We start from the raw sequence: 21,757 nt of genomic DNA, 5'->3' as shown, positions 1-21,757 counted from the left end.
TCCAAACAGACCCTAATGTGGCGTTTGGTATGGGGTAATGTTTTAGGATTCCCAGGAATGTTTAAAGATTCCCATGTTTGGTTACAAATCACGCTAAGGAATCAGATGCCAGGGGAATGTGGATTCCCCTCTCAGTAGGAATGTGGATTCCCTTTAAAACAGGTGGGAATCCAGATTCCCAAGCTTAAAGGAAATTGTATTTTTTATAAATTGACAATTTTAACCCTTCTTTCATTATCATTTAAGCAATTAAGATCAAATATAAAACAAATTATTATGGATTAAATTCTTTTAAAATTATTATTAAGAATAAAAGCATTTGAGAATTTATATAGTTATTTTTGTATTGTACCTGTCATTTTGAAATGTTTAGACTATAATTTTAATGAATTTTTCATAATTAATAATTTATATTTGGTTTTTCATTATTTATTTAGATGAAGATTTTTTTTTTAAGGACTTGATAATTCACATTCAAATCTAAGGATAGAATAGGAAAAATAAATAATTCATTTAAAATTCCTGGGAATAAACCAAATATTATCATCTCACATTCCTAGGAATCTTAAAATATTCCCAATGAAACCAAACACAGGAATAGCTACATTCTTAGGAATGTGATTCCTAGGAATCACATTCCTAAGAATCTGGATGACGAGAGTAATGTGAATTCTCCGTACCAAACGCCACATAAGAGTGGATATTAAAATGAGGCAAAAATTGAAGAAACAGAGTAAATATGAAAATATGATGGTATAGTAAGTAGTAACATTTTATTTGCTTTAAACATTATGTTAAATGACGCAATTTTCAGTGCTTGTTATTCTTGCCTTGTTTATTAGGACCTACTGGTTATCTGGATTCTGAACCATTGGTTTGGTTCATTTGGAAAATGTGGGAATGACAAGAATGTATAATTGTGTATATGTAATACACATAACTTATAAGTTGTTAAGTCTTCTCAGCAAAAAAAAAGGAAAAAAGTTGTTAAGTCAAATATTTTGATATGGACTTGGCTGAGTGGAAAAAATATTTTGTTTCCTCTTATTTTCAGAACTTCAAATTAATTGCAATCTAGCATTAGTCTAACTCTACTTTCCTTTTTTTTGAACTTAGAGCATTCGCATTAACATGCAAAAATTTATGTTTATTTTAATATACGAATCTTCTTCTTGTTCTTTTTCTTTTCTTTTTTGTATATTCTTTTTTCAAATCAACTTACATCAAACTATTTATTTTACGATATATTTCATTAAAATACTATTTTCTTATTAGTATTTTATTATTATTATCTCAAATCAAATCTCTCTCTTCCTCATGGAGTGAAGTACAAAATTATTAAAATATGCATTAGCATAGCTACTATAATTGTGTAAATTTACACCGTTACTGTAGTACAAAGGTATTGTTACATAATAATAAATAGATTGATTTGGGAATATTTTAGGGTTAATTGGGCAAATAATTTTAGAGCACTAGCATCAACTCTTCTAAAAAATTTTAGAATTTGACACATTAAAAAATTACTTTATATATTTTAACATACCATTTTACAATACACTCTATATCACTTCTTCATTTTAAGATTACAATACATTTAAATAATTTAAAACAAATTTCATATATATTAAAAAAATTAACGAAACAAATATATTTTATCATGTGACCCCATCTGAGAGAGAGAGAACACTTGGGGATGTGTGTGGGAGAGGGAAAATAGAATAAAAAACACCAAAAATATGTTTAGCACATTTAACATTTTTTGCCCTCATAGTTCCAAAGATGGCATTGTCTTGTTCATTAATGCTAAATTTTTTAGTATTTAGAACATTTGATGTAGGAGGTATTTTGGTGTCTAATGCTAGAATGTATGAATATTATCAAGTTTGTTACCTTTCTTCTTGCTCTTTTTTTTTTTTTTTCACCAATGCTTTTATTGCTAGACCTATAAAAAATTTGTGATTTATATGGTACCTATGAGTTGTGACCTTTTTTTTATGTGATGAGTAATGACCTTGTGCCTTGCCATTGCTGTTTCAAATATCAGAATATGTAAGTACCATGTTTTGTAATTTCAATTCATTGGGCCTATGAATCCCATAGCTTTGCATATACAGAAAACCGAGGGACATTTTTTAGGCAAAATGTGTAAAAGTGGTGTCTTTTTCTATTATACACGATTTTACATTCACTGATGCGGATGCTCTTATTATCCTTAATTGTTCCCTACTCTATTTTAGGATGTGACAATAAGAAGATTGATATGAAATCCAACATAGCAGAGTGATTCTATAGTCTAGTCTCTTCAGTTGAAGTGTGTAAACAAATCATGTGTACCTCACGTTCAAGCTCTCTGATTCAATCCTTAAAAGGACACCACTATTTTAATCATGTTCCAATGGCTAATATTTTTTTCCCTATTTCTAGGTCCTACTTGTAAGGTTGAATTTATTCAATCATGTGTTGGCTTTATTCCGTGTCAAATTTTTTTGTATTTTAGCAATTAGATAACCTGTATTTAGGTGGGAATTATGTAAGGGTAGTGTATGAGAGAGTGTGAAGAAATCTCAAATGTGTGCACTCAAGAAGAGCCTCGCGATTGGATCTCACGACTGGCGAGTCGCCAAAGGTGGCACGCGTGTGGAGCATGCAGGGGAGCTGAAGGGTCGTGACAGCCGGAGCACTACAGGACAAAACTTCCAATATGGCCAAGTAGTTAGCTCGCGACTCGTTCCAGTCGTGAGGTCGAGTCGCTAGAATGCCCCGTTTCGATAAAACCTAACGTTTCACATTCCTCATATACTCTACTATAAATACCCTTATACCCACGAAATGTAAAGAGTTTCCATAGAGAATTTTGAGTGAGAAACCCTAGAGAAAAACAAGATTGACTCATCCACAATCTTCATCCTTCGATTTTCCAAATTCCTCTACTCTCGCCCTCTCCATTGATCTCCTTGAGAGGTACATTTAGCCAAATCCTCATCTCACCATACCATATCAGTGAGGAGGTATTTTGGTGCTTGGGAAGCAGTTCAGAAGGGACCAATTCATTTTAGCTGATGCAATGGGTGATTGCGGGATCCTGTAAACTAGAGAAGACAAGGTTCAGCGTAACCCTGTTGGGACAAGAAACTTGGAGGGCTTAGGTGCACTAGGTAGATTAGGCTTGGAGGGTATTCTGCTATTCTTGTATCCCAACTTCATTCTCTAATGGATTATTGACCGCTTGGAGGGCGGCAAAGAGGTTTTTCGCCGAGTTTTTCAGTTTCCTCTTCGATAACACATCGGCGTATTATCTTTGTGTTTGCATCTTTCTTCCCTTTCTCTTTACCTTTTAATTGCTGCTGTGTTTGTAATTAATTATGGTTTAGAGAGTGTTACCAACTTGGGTTTAGCTTATATTCATTATTCTGCACATATATTGTTTGTGTATAAGCTTGTGTTGGTAATTTTGGAATTGGGGATCTAAACGTTCATTGGTGTTTTATACACTAATTGAACTTTCACTACTTATTCAGGAAAAAAAAACATTGTTATCTTCTGTTATTAGCTTTTAATTAAATACGAGCTGTAATAAAACCTCAGTGTTATTTACTATGAATATCCTCCGATAATGTTTTACATTACTTCAATTGGGCTTTCCTAGGTAGTACTTCTCTAATTTACCCAGTTTCATTTTATTTTTATCTACTCACACATCACACCTGATGGCATTGCTAAACAATATAATGGCTTCAAAACGATTAGCTTCCATAACGATGATGCTTAGTTCAATCATTATTGTTTTGATGACTAGTGGCAACCAGAATAAATTAGCATTTCTTGTATTTGCTACTTGGCTTCTCCATAAAGTTTAAGTTCTCTTCAATATTGGTGTGCTTCTTAGTTGCTTTACTTTTCAACGTGTAGTCTATGAGGTACTACAGTCATGCAAGTATCCCATCAATTTGTTACCCATGCAAATGTTGAGTTAGTTTTCAAAACACAAAATAAAAAATCACCAAATAATATCATATTTTTATAAATAAAAGCATTTTATTGTGGTTGGGAGAGTTAGAGAAGACCACTTTTACAATCTTTAGGTGGACCTAATAATAAAACAATGCCATTTATGCAAAATTTTAAGGCATTTTTCTAACGAGCACAAAATAAAAAATCAACAAATGATGTCATATTTTCATAAATGACAACATTTTATTGTAGTTGGAAGGATTAGGTGTTGGAGTATGTGTGTTTCAAATACTTAAACTGTGCTTGTGTCCCGCATTGGTTAGAGATGAGTTTCATATATGTTTATAAACCATAGCACCACTTAAGTAATAGCTTGAAAGATAATGGGCTAAGGGTTAGAGTTGGACTTGGGTTTGGGTTGGATTTAGGCTTGTCTCTATCTCTCTTGTTCCCCATTCCTTTTTTATTTCTTTTCCTTTTAGCCCAATTTGGTTCTGCCCGTTGGGCATTAAACAAGCAGCCCGTTGGGGCATTTAATGTGTTGCCGGTTGGCATGCATAGTGACCATTGTAGCCCATCAGTCCTCACATTAGTTGATTTATAAAACCCTCTATTCCCCTCTTTATTCTCTTCAGTTTTTTTTTTCCAGCTACATAGCCACCTTTCCCCTCTGTTTTGCTCTGTTTTTTCTGCTCATCTCCACTAAAAATTTCAGCATCAATTTTTAGTTTTAAGGAAAGGCAAATTAAGGTTGTTCTTAGTTCTTCTTGGTTGAGTGTGTGACCAACTTGAAGAAATCACTATAGTCTAATCTTGGGGGGTTGTTCGGTCAAGAGAGTCATTCACACTAAGTTCTACTCCGGGTGGCACGAATCAACTTTTAAAGACAACGCATTTTGCGTGATTCTATAGTTTGTGAGATCTTTCTAACTTTATCTATTTATTTTTGTCATTGCAAATTTTTTAGGGGGTTTGTATTGTTGAATCAAACTTGTTCATTTAGCCTTATTTTCCTACATTAGGGAGGACCATTTTTACAATTCTCTGGTGGCCCTAAGAGCATCCCCAGCCGGCCTTGGAAATGTCAAATGTAAGCAACATTTGGCATTTAGACCCAAAATATGCTTAGCAGCTGGAAGACCAAAAGTGGGAAAGTGCAAATTTTTTTGGCACTGTAGCACTATGCCAAAAATAATATTAATATTTCATTCATACTTTTCTCTTTCATCTCTCTTTGTCTTTCTCTGTCTCTCACTCACTTTCGTCTCTTTCTCCCTCTTCTCTATCATACTTTCTCAGATACTACATGGTGTTGAGCATCATGCACCAGATTGGAGCTCACTCGGATCGAAGGTCACACTTTCTCCTATACGAACTCAGCCGAGACAACTAGGACGGTGAACGGAGCGTCTGTGTGGAAATCTCTAGTGTCAAGTCTCTGATGCAAGGTCCAAAAACCAAACGTGGATTTTATTCCGTTGTCGTCGTTGAGTCCGTGTAGATTGCCGATGCTCGAAGCGACATGAGCCAATCTCTCAGTGGCGTGCAGAGCCTTCGCGGCGGAGCCAATCTCTCCGTGGCGTGCTGATTGGGTTTGTTTAGATCAGCAGGTGGCTGATGTGGTGTTTTGCCGTGGGGGTTATGGTTTTGCCATGGGTTTCTAGGTTCAGCTTTGTGTTTTTTTTTTTTTCCTCTTTGGTGGTTCTTGTAGTGGTTGTTTCTCGTGGTTGTTGGTTGTGATTTTTGGCGATTTTTTTTTTTTTTCTTGGTGGTTTTTGTGGTGGCTGTTTCTTGCAGTAGTTGTTGTTGGTGGTGGGTATGGTGGTTTTTTTAATGGGTTTTGGTGGTTGGCATGGCGGTGGCGTGGTGGTAGCTATTGTGGTTGTGGTGGTGGTTGATAGCTAGTGGCGTGGTGGGTTTGCTGGGATGTGAGTGATAGTGGTTTTACAGTGGTGGTGATGTTTTAGACCCAAAGAGACCTTGTTGGTTTTTTTTTTTCCTTATCTGTTCTTGTGCTAGAGGTTGAGGGAGAGAGACAAAAAGGAAAAGAGAGAGAGAAATAGTAAAAAAATAATAAAAAAGAATATTGAAATAAACTAGGAAAAAATAGAGTTTTGGGATGTTGGGTGTATTGAAAAATGATATGTTATAATTGATAAAGTAGCTTTTTGGGATGGTAAAATAGGATGGGATGAGATTTCTGGCTGTGGATGCTCTAATGGGCTTGCAATTCTTCGGATGGGCTCGCAAATCTTCTGGAGCTGCGTTAGCTTTTCATCATACCGTTCCGAATCCCTAAGCTGGAGTTCTTCCAACCACTGAATCACCTGTCCAATATTATCTTCAATTTGTTTCTTGGTGCAGGGGCAAGCCTGTCACCAATACTGTTTTCCTTGATAGTATGCTTCATCTTGTAGGCATAGTCCTCCAAAGATTTCCTAGCCTTAACCCTCTTCTTGTGTTTATCATCTTCAGCCTTGAACTTCTCTGCAACCTTGACCATCCTGTCAATCTCTTCACTGGACAATCTTGACTCATCATTGGTGATAATGATATTCTTCATCACATCAGTTGTAATCTCTTTAGCAGAAACATTCAAGATTCCATGAGAATCAATATTAAATCTAACTTTTACTTTACAACACCCCTGCATGCTAGAGGAACACCCCTAAGAGTAAATTCTCCCAACAAGTTGTTATCACAAGTTCTTGCTCTTTCGCCCTCATAAACAGAGACTATTTTTGTTTGGTTGTCATAAGAAGTGGTGTTGTTCTTCTCCATCTCAATGGGGATAGCAGTATTCCTCGGAATCAGAACAGACATATCGATTTTGTCCGTTGACCCAACCGCTATGCCAAGAGACAAAGGGGTTGCATCTGAGAGCTTGATAACTTTAAGTTTCTTGAACAAATTCCTATTTAGATCCTCAAATTTGGCACGGATAAATTTGTAAGAGAAATCAGTACCTGCATATAAACAATCGATTTCGATGAGAGTCTCAGTTACAAAAGAGAGAATCCTCTTTGCTTTCTCTCAATCAGTTTTTATCCTCCTAAGAGCTCTGGAGTCTGCACTAATGACCAGCTTCTTTTTCTTCTTAAATACTTCAACAAGGTGCTCTACCATTCTGTTGTCAAAGTCTTCACCTCCAAGGTGAGTGTTTCCAGCAACGGCCTTCACTTCAAAGTTACCCTTTTCCATGGAGAGTAGTGAGACATCAGCAGTACCCAAACAAAAAATTAACACAGTTCTCTTGCCAATACTATCTTCAATCTTGTTTAGACCATAACCATAAGCAATGGTTGCAGCAGTTGGTTCATTGATTATACGCAGGATATTCAGGCCTACAATGCTTCCAGCATCCTTTGTAGCATTACGCTGGGAGTCACTGAAGTTGGCGGGTACAGTAACAACTGCATTCCTCACAGGTTTTCCTAGGTAGGCTTCAGCTATATCCCGCATCTTTTGAAGGACCATAGATGAGATTTCCTTGGCAGCAAAGTGCTTCTCTTCGCCTTTATATTTGACCACAATCATAGGCTTATCACCAGTACCTTTAATGACCTTAAATGGCCAGAGTTTTATGTCGCTCTGAACCAAGGGGTCATTGAAACTCCTACCAATCAACCGCGTTGCATCTGCATTATAATACCTTATAAGAAACGGATACCTCAAATAGTAGATAGAAAAACTATTACACAACAATGAAGCACAAGAAGCAACAATATCTAAGTGAAAAACATGTTTTAAGAATTTTTTTTTAAAGAAAATTGTTCATCTATTTTAAACAAGAAAAAGAAAACAACAAAGATCATTGAACATTACCGAAGTCTAAGTTGGTGGGGCTCTTGGCAACCTATTCATGGCAGCATCACTGACCAAGCGTTGCTCATTAGTGAAAGCAACATAGGAGGGTGTGGCCCTGTTACCCTGATCATTCACTATTATCTCTACTCGGTTATGTTGCCACACTCAGGGCCGGCCCTAGGCTTAGGCCAATTAAGCCATTGCCTAGGGCCCCTCACTAAAGAAGGCCCCAAATTTGGGGAAATTTTTTTTTTTTATATATATAAATATTTTTGGGAGATATTAAAATTTTTTTGTTTAAATTTTTTTTCACTATTTAGAAGGCTCAAAGAATTCAGTAACGTTAGAGATAAAGATAAGACAAATTTAAATAAATAGGTCTTACAAATAGACGTGTTACTAACCACAAGTAATTCAAATAGGAAAATATTAAAAATACTATATATTTTACTACATAACTTTTATTTATTTAATTATTTTTATACAAGATAAAAATTCTACTCTAACATAATCTAAGTGTATATGTGTGAAAACTCTTTTTTAGAGACTTAAATATTGGTCATTGCCCCCCCATCCCACAAGAACTTATACTTGTGGAGTGATCGTTGCACCAAAGGTGTGTAATGGTCTTCATAACTTTTATAATTTGATGTGACAATGAATATAATAGGTAGATTTTAACAAACTATTGAATGCATTTTTGAATGAATATTTGTGACTGGTGATATATCTTTGTAATTCTCATGTTGTAAATTTTATAATATTTCTAGTATTTTTGTAAGCCTCATGTCATTGATCACATTTATTACAACACCAGTTTGTAGTAAAATTTGTTATAACTTTAGCATTTTCTATAAAAAAAAATCATATTAAAAATTAAAAAGAATGGATTTAAAAAAATTATTATATAAAATGCTAGTTAAATATTATTTAAGTGATAACATAAAGACCCATTTTAAGATTTTGTCTTAGACCTCCGAAATGCTTGGGCCGACCCTGGCCACACTCCCACACACAAGTAAGTTGTACCCAGATCGATCCCAATCGCCGGGCCTTCTCTTTGGTTGTTGGCCATGTCCTGCGAATCCACAAGTTTAAACTTTAAAGACCAGATTTTTTTTTTTTTAAGATCTGAAGTTCAAGGACTTTAGTAAACCAAAATGAAGTCATGATTTCTAGTCTTTTCTCAATTTTTAAATTGAAAAAAATTAGGTAGAATTTTATGAAAGAAAGAAAGCAAAATAATAATAAAAAAAAACAAAAAAAAACATGATAGGTACACTTTTTCATTATTCAGAAATTAACCCTACGAAAAAAAAAAGTTTAGTTCAACTTGATTTCCCATACATACATACATATATATATATACATATATATATATATATATATATATATATATATTAATGCTAAAAAATTATGACAAATGATTAAAAAAGAAATTTAAATAAAAGACTATCAATTCTGATAATTACCACTAACCATAACAATAAAAAAAATTGTTTTTAATCAAACGAAACAAAATTTCTCTCCAAACTAGCCCTACAAACTCCTTATTACATATATTTTTATACTGTGTGTGAATTTTGTAAATTTGACCATTAAATTATATATTTTTATTATACCGTTAGTGCTTGTAAAATTTTAAGAAGATCAAAGATCAATTGTTATGTCATCAAATAAATGTTAAAATTTTAAGTTTTTGTGATCTAAAATTGCATAGTAAAAATAAGTTTATTATTCGAATAGTAAATAACATCAGATTTAGTAAAAATTTGATATGCATGTTTTTTTTATAGGATAAACAACAAAATTTGATATGCATGTTTAGAATATAAGGAATATGAAATTTAACAGTTAGATTTTCAAAATCACATTCGAAAAAGAGATATATAAAAAGTTTGAAGAGTTTCTTTCCAAACTATTTTTAAGAGGAATTTTGTTCAATCAAATGATATTGTCACGTCCCCATTCTTTTTTCTTTTTCTTTTTCCTTTTTCTTTTTCACTTACAATTTAAAAAAAATTTATGTGTTAAATATTAGCCTTGATATACCGTGTTGAATATTCTAATATAAATGCGGAAACATAAAATTTAGAACACAACAATACAAGGGAGTTATGTGGTTCAGTCTAATGGCCTACGTCCACAAGGAAACCCTAAAGAGTTATATCTTTAATATATGAAAGAGTAATACAAATCTTGTATTATAATGAACTATAACATGAGTATATATAGTTAGTGTTGTGAAGTTTTAAAGTACTCGTAAGTGTACGACCCATATCGAAGTATAGTTTGACAAAAACGAGGTCGAACCCACAGGGGCTTGAATGACCATAGGAAAATTAACCAAATTAATCCTAATCTAGTTTAATAAAAATTGGTTGTTTGCAATTAAATATATTAAGCAAATAATAAAACTAAGCAAAGATATAATATAAAGCAGTAAAGAGATGTAAACAATCTAAAGAAATGAATTAAGGTTTTGAAATCCAACTTGTTAATTTATATCAGCATGTATTTATGATCATTAATTTTTTTCAACCACTACATGATAATCTAGTTGCTACCATGGAAAATATTATCATTAAAAATTCTATTTAAATATCTAAAGCATGCTCTTCTTCACTTATTAGGGATAAAATCAAGTCATCAATTGTATCCGTAGCCAAACAAATCACATGAGATATCTAATTTTAAAATCAAGAAATAATAAACCAAGCATTCAATTAATCAAGACAAATCCTAAATCATGAGAAAAACATGATTGAACTCATATCTAGAATCTCATCTTAGTCAATTGATACGAGGCAAGACTAATTTAAATCATTAAAGAACAACTATTATGGAAAAAATCAAATCTCATAAATATTACTGATAATCTTTAACAAGATTTCATCCTCAACCCTAATTATAAATTTAGCTACTCATAATAAAAAGAAAACACAAAAATAAAATACTAAACTTTAAACTAAAAAAATAATGAAAACTAAATGTCATGGAAGATGTAGCCGCAGCTCTCTATACATTCAGCCCTCACAGTCTCTCCTATTTTTTCTGTTTTGCACCCTTTATACATTTGCACACCTGCAGCCGACCTAAAGCTTCCCAGCAAACCCGCAATGACCTAAGAAGAAAGCCCAAGCCCACAAGCCCAAGCCCACATTTCTTCTTCTTGTTTTTTGTCTTTTCCTTGCTCCTTCACGTGTCTCCAGGCCGCTTCTCTTTATTCTTTATTCTTTATTCTTTATCTCTGCTTTTTATTTCTTTCATTTTACTTCACACGCTGACATCACTACCTCATGTTTAAGAGTACTTCTAATGCCACATAAAGTGGCACAATAAATACCACAATTTACTTATGTGACGAGTTATAATTGGTAAAAAAGTATCCTCACATGGACCCATTACCACTCTTTCATCAATCACAACTCGCCACATGAGTAAGTTGTGGTATTTGTTGTGTTATTTTATGTGGCACCAGACTTATTTCATGTTTAAATGTTTTCTTGGCACTTTTACCACTTCAGATTGAGTAGTGGGTCACTTCTTGTTCTTTAATATTTTGGTCCTCTCTTGAATTCATGCCTGGCTTGAGTAGTGGGTCACTTCTTGTTTAATTTTTTGGTCCTCTCTTGAATTCATGCCTGGCTGGACCTGGATGTAAGTTGGATTTTTTTTTTTCTTTTTTTTTTTGATGGGATGTAAGTTGGCTTGATTCAATTGGCCTAGCCCCACTTTGCATGTAATGTCCTTGTTCCCTGCAACACAAAGATATTATACAATCAATCACAAAATAACATAAATATAAGGTTAAATATGTGGATATGTGAGTACTTTATTATATATATCATCCACATCAGTCAGTTAAACCCTAAATTAATAGATTTCTAATATAAGTAAGAGACTTGGTTTACACACATAAAAGATTGGGTTTAGATCTATGTTATTGGGCTAATATATCTCTAACGTTACATAATATCATAGAAGGATCTCTCGTATCCACAAGAGAGCATCTAAACAATCATCATCTCAAATTTTCAAACCTCCAAATTGAACACCACCTAAGACATTCAACAAACTAAGTTGAGTAGGAACTTCAAAAAAAAATTCAGATTTTTCTAATACATTGGATGGGAGATTTGGCTTTACCAATTTCAAATCAGAAAATTCCCCATATGAATTCATATTTCTAACTTAAAACACTCAATATCAGCTCTAACCTAAAGAAAAATAAGATTTTTTTTTTTTCATTCCAAAAATCAAATTTCACAACCTTTCTTATTTTAGATTTTGGAACCATTATACCAAACTGTCAAAAACACTAAAGGAAATTACATAATTTAAAAGAATTAGGACTAATTCTTCCTTACCTAGCTTCGGGTTCTTGGAGGATTGAGCTAGACTTCACTCTAGCTTAACGATTTGAGGAAGTTAATCAAAAGAGTATATTTCGAAAAGAATGTTGACAACTTGTGGCACTTGAAGAGTTTCATAGAGTTTCTTTTGTATAGTTTTTATAGAGTTTCTTGTGGCACTTGAAGAGAGTATTTTAATGTGTGGGTGTGAACTAAAGTTTGATTAAAGTTTGTCGCGTTTAATAGATTGGGTCCTAATACCACGTTAGTGTGTGTGTGTATATATATATATATATATATATATATATATATATATATATATATATAGAGTAAGATTATGAGTCCGTTTGGATAGAACTTATTTTGTTGAAATTGAAAACTGAAAACACTGTAGCAAAATAATTTTTAAATGTGTAAATAATACCGTGACACCAATTTTTAATGAAAAAGTGACTAAAAAGTGAAGTTGTGGGACTCGTAAATAGTGCACGGTGCACTGTTCACTACTGAAAAGTCAAAACATGCGGCTGAGAAAAAAGAAAAAGAAAAAAAAGAGAAACCCAAACGTGGATCCGCAACGGATACTATTTTTTTATTTTTTGATAAACTGCCATTTCATTAGATTAAGTAGAACAACAGGAGGTACAACAATCTTGTCTACAAGCTTTCAAGATAGGGGGAGGCAAATTATAATTATTACACAAGAAACCTACTTTAAGAGCAATAGCATATTTAGCAGCAGAATGAGCTACTGAGTTTAGAGATCTCTTAACCCAGCAAAACTCACAATTATCAAAAAATACACTCATGCTAGCTGCATCACCAATGATGGAGGAGATGGACCAATCAATTGGTTCTTCTACTTTGGACAGGGCATCAAAGCATATTTTTGAATCCTCCTCCACAATGATGTTGCACCAATTTTCAGCAATAGCCAAGTTTAGTGCCCACAGAATTGTAGCTGCTTCAGCTTGAGTAGGAGTGCATAAATCATGAATTTTAGCCCATACCTTTAACACCTCTCCAAACTCATTTCTTACATAGTAAGACTATATAGCAGGGAAGTCTGTTTTGTACCGTACCGGCCGGTACGGCCGGTATTTACCGCTCCGGCACCTTGGCCGGTACAGAAACAAAGTTGTTTCGTACCAGAAAATATACCGGCTATATCAGGTCATTTCGGCCATTCCGGAGGAAAATTTCAGATGCCGGCCGGTAAATGCATATCGGACCGGCAAAAAAACTATGTTTTTTTGTCACTCTCACCTTCCACCAGCGAGGCGGCGACAATCTCGACATTCTTGACCTCAGGTCGGGATCGTGGACTGATTTGGCTGCTGCTGCTCCTACATCTTCATCATCTTCTTCTTCTTCTTCTTCTTCTTCTCCTCTCTCTTTCTCTGGCGTCTCTTTCTCTCTCTCTTTCTCGGTTTTCATTTTGTTTTTTGAAACTTTCCTTTTTTCAAACCTGCCGGTCTGCCCAAGAAAGTCTTCATAGCATTGATATTTTCAAGCACCAGATGGTAGGTTGGCATTTATTGAGTGGGTGGGTTTTGAGGTTTTTTTTTTTTTTTTTTTTTTTTCTTCTCACTTTTATATTAATGATGATAACTCAAAAAATATATATATAAAAAATTGTCAAAATAATATATTGAGTTTTTAGAAATATAATTTTGTATATTATATAAAATAATAAAAAATAGCGGTAAATTCGAAACTGTACACCGGTATTGACCGGTATCCGAAATATATCGTACCGTAGACCAAACCGGTACAACCTCCGGTACGGTATTGACTTCCTTGCTATATAGTCTTACTCTATTGCATATTCATAGACTTAGCGTTTAATAGATTGGGTCCAAGACTCCAAATATTGCTTAAGTGTGTGTGTATGTGTGCATATATATATAGATATATGTGTGTGTGTGTATATATATGTATGTATGCATGTATGCATGTATGTATGTATGTATATAGTATGACTATATAGTCTTAGTATATTGTATATTCATAGACTTAATGGGTCCCTTAATATTTTAATTAAATATAAAAAGGATGAAATTATGCTATTCGCAACAAATTGACTGTAAGGTTTGAAATTTGGACTCATTGTTGACTGATGTGCGAAATGAAAGTTATCATGTTAGGATATTCGAATTTGTAAACTTTTTTATCTTATCTTTAATTGCAAATTTGCAATTCTTCAAAAATTATTTTATTTTATTAAGATGCATCTAATTTGCATATAGAAACAAACATGATGTTTATTTAAGTTGAAGATTCAGCCTGGATTAAAAAGCTTCATTAGAGTTTAAAGTATTTTCTTTTCTCTTTTTAATATTTTGAGTTTTTGACCAATTGTCGAATACCCAAAGAAATATTATATACATATCCACACGGTTGGAGAATGAGGACACGGTGAACTACATGAATCATCAAAAGTGGTCGGTCTAAAATATTCTTCCTACGCAATTCTTAGTTCCTTCTTCCATTTGTTGGCCAACCAATGCATATTTTAAATTGAGTTGAAAAAAACTATGGGTATTAGTCATGGTTAATTAACTTAATTTCCACTGTGACGCGTTATTCATATAAATAGCAATTTCCATTTTGATAGTGATCGGGGAAGGGATGGGGTGTCATTAAAGAAAGCTAGAGTTTAGAGACACAACATATTTTACAATTTTTTCACAATTTAATAAGGGAGTAAATTGTGGTTAATGGAAATATGGATCCACCATATCATCATTTATTCGTCCACTAATTAAAACTTGCAACCTTAACAAGTTTTGAAAAAGTAATGTGTACATAGATTTACTCGGAACCATCAGCACATTACTTGTTCTACTTTTGTTATAAGACATGAGAAGTAGAACCACATTTTTTGTTATCCAAGTATACAGCTTGGTCTTTTACATTCATGTTCCTAGAAGCTTCTATGTTTTTTTTTTATTGGGTAAAGAGAGAAGTTTCTATGTTGCTAAGTAGACTTTTGCTTGTATTTTCTATGGACCAATTCTTATATACTTCTCTCTCAAGCTGGCTCTTTGACCATGAAGATAGAGGTAGTCCTGGCCAGAAGTTTCTTTTGGTTTCTGCCCTTTTGGCTAATAAAACTGGTTTCACTTTTTTCAGGAAAAAGAAGAAGGAAGTTGTACCACAGCTTTGGAAATTCAATAAGTTTATAATGTTCAATGCGAGTTGGGTCCAATTATGAGTTTGATTTTTATTTTTATTTTTATGTTTTTAGCCTACCTATTTTAGAGTTGCATTGCTCCTATGCAATTAGCCCTTTTGCAATGTGTTCGAACTCCAAACATACAATGAACAAAGAACAGAGATAATAAAGTGATAGTCATGTAATGTAGGCCATTAGGATTAACAAATATCTCTTACGACACTGACTCAGTATTAATAATTATCTCATGCATCAAACATACACATCAATTTTCTTATAATATGTTAATTCGATAATCATTCATTAATAATTAGAATCCTACATGATTGTGATTTGTGCTAGAGATAATGCATGTATTCGATATATAAAAAATATTTTATTTCACTTGAAACATAGATTTCAAGTAGCATTTCTCATCATTATTGGTGGAGGCATATAGCTATAAGGCTATTTTTGCCTCCTCAAGCTACAAGATATTGTGCACATTGGTGGTGTCATAGCCAGAAAAATTTTGTGACATGCTACTGTAAACAAGTACTAGTACCTGTTTATTGTAGCAAGAAGCCAAATGCCTTTGATATTTTTTAATTATTTTCTCTACTTTTTTTTTTCTTTCTTTTTTTTCCTTTCAACTCCTCTCTCTCTCTCTCTCTCTCTCTCTCTCTCAGATTCACAGACCATATCAAATGTCCTCTCTCTCTCATCCTTCTCTGCCCAGCTTCGCCGACCCAAGCCCCAAGCCTTCATTGTCGTCCATCTCTCTTCTCTCTTTTCGATGATTTGGTTTTTTGTGTGTTTTCATATGGTTTGGTGGTTGTGGTGGTGGCGGTGGTCGTGGTTGATTTTGGCTATGGCAGTGGTGGTGAATGATTTTGGCTTTGGTAGTGGGTTTTGTGGATTTTGGTTATGGGTTTCGTGGTTTATAGTTATGGATGTGGCTGTGGCAATGGGTTGTGGTTGTGGTTTTGTTTTTTTTTGTTTTTTGTTTTTTTTTTTTCCTGTGTTGTGCTGTGGTTGCTAGAGTAGAGTAGTGGTTGTGGCCGTTGGTGGAGATGGCTCTGGTATTTGGTTTTTATTGTTTTATTGTATTGTTTATGTTATTTTATTGTGTTGAAACCTAAAATAAAATTATTGATATTGAGGTATTTTGTAAAATAAGATGATAAAATAAATAAACTAACTTTTGGTGGAGCCAAATTGCTATATTTATGGCTCCACCAATATGGCTCCACCAATGGGAATGCTTAACAGAGAGAAGATATCTACTAGGCTCATTCCAGGCCACTGGCTGTAATGGTTAATGCTTAGCTCCAAATTCTTCAATTGTGGTTGAAAACTTGTAGTGGCCCACTACTTGATATGATGGATTTGGTGTCCATTTAATGGGTTTTTGGGCCATGGCCTTTTAGGTCCGCTAAGAACAAGGACATCATCGACAAAAGTCACAAAACCATTAATTTGATCTTCTTTAATTTTTTTTTTCCCCGATCAATTTATCATATTTTATAAACGGGTTGACTCCACATTTCGTTCAAAGTGCTCATATCCGAAAAGGTTGGATATAAGATCTAATTAGCACATAATTAAATGTGCTAATTAGCCATTATAGTCAAAGTGTTTTCCTTGAACCAATAATTATGTGCTAATTAGTCATTATAGTTAAATGTGCTAATTAGCCATTATAGTCAGAGGACTAATTAGCACTTTGACTAATTAATTAAGGATAAATATAAAGAGTGAGAGTATTGCTAGAAATATAAACTTTTTTACAAATTATTGATGCAGTGAGTGGTTATTGGTAAATAATAAAATGATATTAATAGTGGGCCTAAATGAAAACTAATAAAAAGTTAACCATATCAATAGTTATAAAAATGTTGTAAAATAGTTTGTGACTTTAGTATTACTCTAAAGAATGGTGATCTAACTATGTGACTATAATGACTAATTAGCTCATAATTAAATTAAATTGTCATTGGGGAAAATAAAATCTTCTATATTGTATTAGTCAATCCAGCTACATGGTTGAAATTAATTAGGGAACTTATAGCTTGTTTGGATGGGGGAGAGTAGAGTAGAGGGAGGGAGAATAAGTTAAATTATCTTATTTGGATATTTTGTAAGGTAGGGGAAAAATAGATTGGGAGGGATTCTAACTACTTCTAACCTCTCATTTTTAATTCTCCCAAATTAGAGAGATTTGGAGGGAGAGTAGCGCATAGAAATGTTTAACCAAATGAATTACCAAATTTACCCTTAACATATTAATAAAATTACAAATTAAGAAAATGCTAATTATTCCCCTTCTCCTTATTTAATTTTAAAAACATCTAAACAAAGTGAAGGACAACTATTCCTCTTTTCTCTCCTCTCCCTCCAAACTTCTAAATATAGCATTAAGATCTAACACCACTAAAATTGTATCTAAATGTTGTCCCTCAACTTTAGCCCATTAGAGATTTTAGTCCTTGAAATTTAAAGTATCACTTTTATTGAGTAATAAACTTAGAATCATCACTTTTTACTTTGTAGTTTGGCTACATGTCATCATTCCCCTTGAGATTGAATAGATTTTGACAGAAACTAAAAGTGATCACTCGAAGTTTACTGAGTACTAAAAACAATCATTTCAAACTTCAAGTATTTAAATCACTCATAAAGAACCTTGTAGTTAGGGATCAACAATGTATTTTTCTCATAAACAAATTTAGTCATTAAAGTTTAAAATGATTTATTTTAGTCCATAACAAATTTAAAGTGATCACTTTTGCCACAATAAAAATAACATGAATAAAATCAATGAATCAAATAAGGAATCAAACGCCATCTATTTAATTTCATACTAGATAATCATTATGCATAGCTTCAAACTTGAGTTGCTCCTATGAACATGCTTAAGTCAGCTAGCTGCCTGATCATAGACCAAGATGACATTGAAAACCTGTCAAATTTCTATTTCATGCATAGTGATTTCATTTTTGAAGTATTGGTTTTCATTTTATAAAACAATTTTTTTATATTTCAAAATTCTAACTGAAAAGTAGGCTCATTGGACCCAAAAAAGAAAAAGAAAAAAGAAGAAGTTATTTATTGAATAACAGCGAAAGGAACTCTGAAAATTACTTGAAGCACAAGAAATTCTAAATATTTCAAATTTCTAACCCTCATTGATAAACGATTAAATTGTAGATAGTAATATACCACCATCAGTGTGCCTATATGCTTTAAGTAAATTTAACTCCTTGACTTTGATATTTTGAGGTGACATTAAATTGCTTTAATAAATCCCCTGCCATTAGAAAAGACAGCTCAAAGTCTAATTGCTAAAAGTGCAATTCTAAAGAACCTTATAACTTGTGATAAAGTTACCAACAATGAAATTTTATATGACAAATTTCATTTTTTTTTTTTTTTTTGAGGGGGGACAAATTTCAAATTCTTTATTGTATAAAACAACCCAAACAAAGACTTTTAAAATCAATGGATTTAAAATCAAGGTATTTTAAATCAATTGATTTAAATTTAAATTTTGCAATCCAAACACAATCTTAGGATAATTTAGGCAATGTGGAACTGAGTTCATATATAGATATTGTTGCAAAATTTAAAGCAAGAATATAAATTCCTATTATTTCCTAAATTTGGTGTGATGTGGATTTTCATTTGCCAACAATGAATGAATGTGCCAGGTGATGAGGACAGTACAGCTTCCCTCGTGCAAATGTCCCAAGCTATTTAGAATTGCAACTAATTCTAATAGATATTTGGCATGGATTTGGAACAGCATGTAATAAAGTCCATAACTATAAATTTGGTTCGACCATCAATACTCCAGAGCTTTGTGCCTCTGCAATTTTGGGCAAGACTCGTTTTTGCTGGAAGCAAAATTTAATGTCCCCTTAAACACTATTCCAATTGCAGGTGCACTTGTTTGAAGCCAAAAAAAAAAAAAATGTAGGTGCAATTCTTCTAGTTCTTTGAAACCACACTTTTTAAAATATATATATAACCCTTTATAATCTCTCTTTTACTTTTACTTTTATTTTTTAGGTACAAATATTTTCAAATAGCCTATTTTTAAAAGGTGGAAAAATAAGATACCAATAAGTCTTATTTCCCTTGCATTTCTAGCAATATGATCATTCATTGTATTATAAAACTGGCATGTTTACTTCTAGCATACTAGTGCACTGGAATTTGGATGTGATACAGACACAACATTTATTTAAAAATGGTTATTTATTGGTCTTGTATCTCATTTAGCACATTGAATTAAAATTGTCTTGACTTGCGTCTAGTGTTCTAATGCACTAAAGTAAATGTGATACTAACACAACACATGTTTAAAAATTGTCACTTATCGGTCTCGTGTCTTGTTCAGCACATTGAAAACACTTAATGAAAGTGTTACCTACCTTATAAAACTATACATTTATTTGTCAAATTTTAATGCTCACACAGTCACACTTACCTTGGAGCTTTTTTGTTTTTGTTTTGTTTTTTGGTTGTTTTTAAATTGTTTTTTGGGCAAGTAAAAGTAACTTACTACGAACTTCACATAGTTAAGCAAGACATATGAACCTTAAACTTCGTTCAAAAGAACAAAATCAATGAACAATGTTCAAAAACGCATGCTAACCAAATATAATTCTGGTTATGTAATTTTGAAAAGCAGTTCAACAAAAAACAGTAAAGGCAGGCGGTTAATTTCACACTTTAACAAAGTAATAAAAATGATAAACATGAAGAAAGTAGTTATTATTACGGTGATATATCAAATCTCTCTCACAAAGTAGTGGAAGAGATTTGATATTTCACAAGGATTTGATATATTACTGTGAGATAAAATAACAACCGAGGAGAAAACAAGAGACTACAAAGCCATGGGAAATATTCCTTTCCTTTAATCATTGAACAAGCAATAAGCTTGAGGAAATGATTTTATATAGTTTTTTTTTTAAGGCTTAATTAGTTTACAATATAAACCTAGAAGAAAACATAATTCTACGAAAAAACTATAGGCAGGTGGTTAATTTCACATTGGCAAAGCAATAAAAATGGTAAACATAGTGGGAAACCATGAGACTAATTTCCTGTAATCATTGAACAAGCAAAAATCTAGAGGAAATTGTTTTATGTAATTTAACCCAAAAAAAAGCTTAATAATTTTACAAAATATACCTAGAAAGGAACACAAAATTAATTAATTCTAATGACCCCTTACAAAGAAAATACTCAATTCTGGCCCTGCTGCACCATCTGGATTTATCATGTACAAAGATTCAGAATCCTTTGATCCAACAACTCTTTCGAATCTAGCCCTTATGTATGTCAATTCCCCATCTGCTATGTCTTTCTCTGACTGACTTGGAAGAACCCCAGCACCCATTGACACACCTCGCAAATGTTGCATCACATAAAGTTCATCATCTGACATTTGTTTCCTCCTAATAGAGTACCCCATCTTTCTTCCATTACAGTAAACTGCCCAAACAAACTCCTCCAACAGTTTCTTCTTGTGAGTTTTTGTTTCGCTCTCTAGCGCAATTCTGACTATATCTGACCCCATTTCCTTGTGAAAAACACTTGTGTGCATTGGTAGCTCTATCACAAACATTGGCATGCATTGAGGGTCTTCTTGTATTGCTAGAGTTACTCTTCCTTTACGAAAACCGAAAAGAGTCCCTGTTGTTGCATTGTCTTTGAGCAAAGGCTTTCGAGGTCTTCCCAATAGTGCTACCATTTTGCACCCTGAGGTTAACATGGGGAAGAGCTTGAACATTTTCAAGAGACCCCCAGAAGACTTTGTGCGTTTCTCATTTCCTGGAGTAGTTGTGTGCCGGAGCAATGATAGTATTGCTTGGTTTTCCATTTGAAAGAACGGGCTAGAGTGAACAGGAGGCATTATTGGAATACTGGGCTTTGCTTGTGGTGTTGGTTCAAGGAAAGCATTAAAGGGTTTGTTGGGGATGATTGTCAAGAAGTTAAGGATTAATATAGAGAGTGGTACGGGGTGTTTAAAGTAGGGTAGGGAATTCATCCAAATATATTAATAAAGAAAAAAGAAGAGAAAAGAGAGAGAGAATAATAGTGGGAACACAATATTCCTCGAATTGCCGACAAGATTTATTGTAATTAAAGTAACATCACATCACTTTCTCGAGCTTATCACTAACCTTATTTTCATGGTTTGGCCAACACAATCTATCGTGATTGAAGCAACATCACCTCGCTTTAAGTCTATCCCTAACACCATGTAGATGGTTTGAGTGTAGGGCTGTAAACGAGCCAAGTTTTGCCGAGTAGTGCGTGTTTGAGCTTGGCTTATCAATAAAAATCAAACACTTAAACTTGACTCGAGCTCAAGACAAGCCTAAAAACAATGTTTGAACTCGAGCTCATGAGAATGCCAAAAAGCTTGAGTTCGGCTTGGCTTGACTTGACTTAATTAATTATTTAAGCC

At 33.4% G+C, this 21,757-nt stretch overlaps 1 protein-coding gene and 1 pseudogene across 1 annotated transcript; both read right to left on the bottom strand.

The window, feature by feature from the left end:
* Positions 1-4,988: 4,988 nt before the first annotated feature.
* On the bottom strand, positions 4,989-8,836 carry LOC142639159 (heat shock cognate 70 kDa protein-like; annotated as a pseudogene).
* An 11,577-nt stretch (positions 8,837-20,413) lies between these two features.
* On the bottom strand, positions 20,414-21,298 carry LOC142640499 (protein MIZU-KUSSEI 1). Its single transcript, XM_075814627.1, has one exon. It carries the CDS (start codon positions 21,197-21,199, stop codon positions 20,504-20,506), a length of 696 nt encoding a protein of 231 aa, XP_075670742.1. The 5' UTR covers positions 21,200-21,298; the 3' UTR covers positions 20,414-20,503.
* Between the last annotated feature and the right edge of the window lie 459 nt (positions 21,299-21,757).

Source organism: Castanea sativa, chromosome 1 (genome assembly GCF_040712315.1).
Source record: "Castanea sativa cultivar Marrone di Chiusa Pesio chromosome 1, ASM4071231v1".
Classification (NCBI taxonomy): Eukaryota; Viridiplantae; Streptophyta; class Magnoliopsida; order Fagales; family Fagaceae; genus Castanea; species Castanea sativa.
This window is presented reverse-complemented; position numbering and strand designations above follow the sequence as displayed.

What these genes read in the sequence shown, in the direction of transcription:
- LOC142640499 (XM_075814627.1), bottom strand. Translation starts at nt 21,199, where the DNA reads ATGCCTCCTGTTCACTCTAGCCCGTTCTTTCAAATGGAAAACCAAGCA.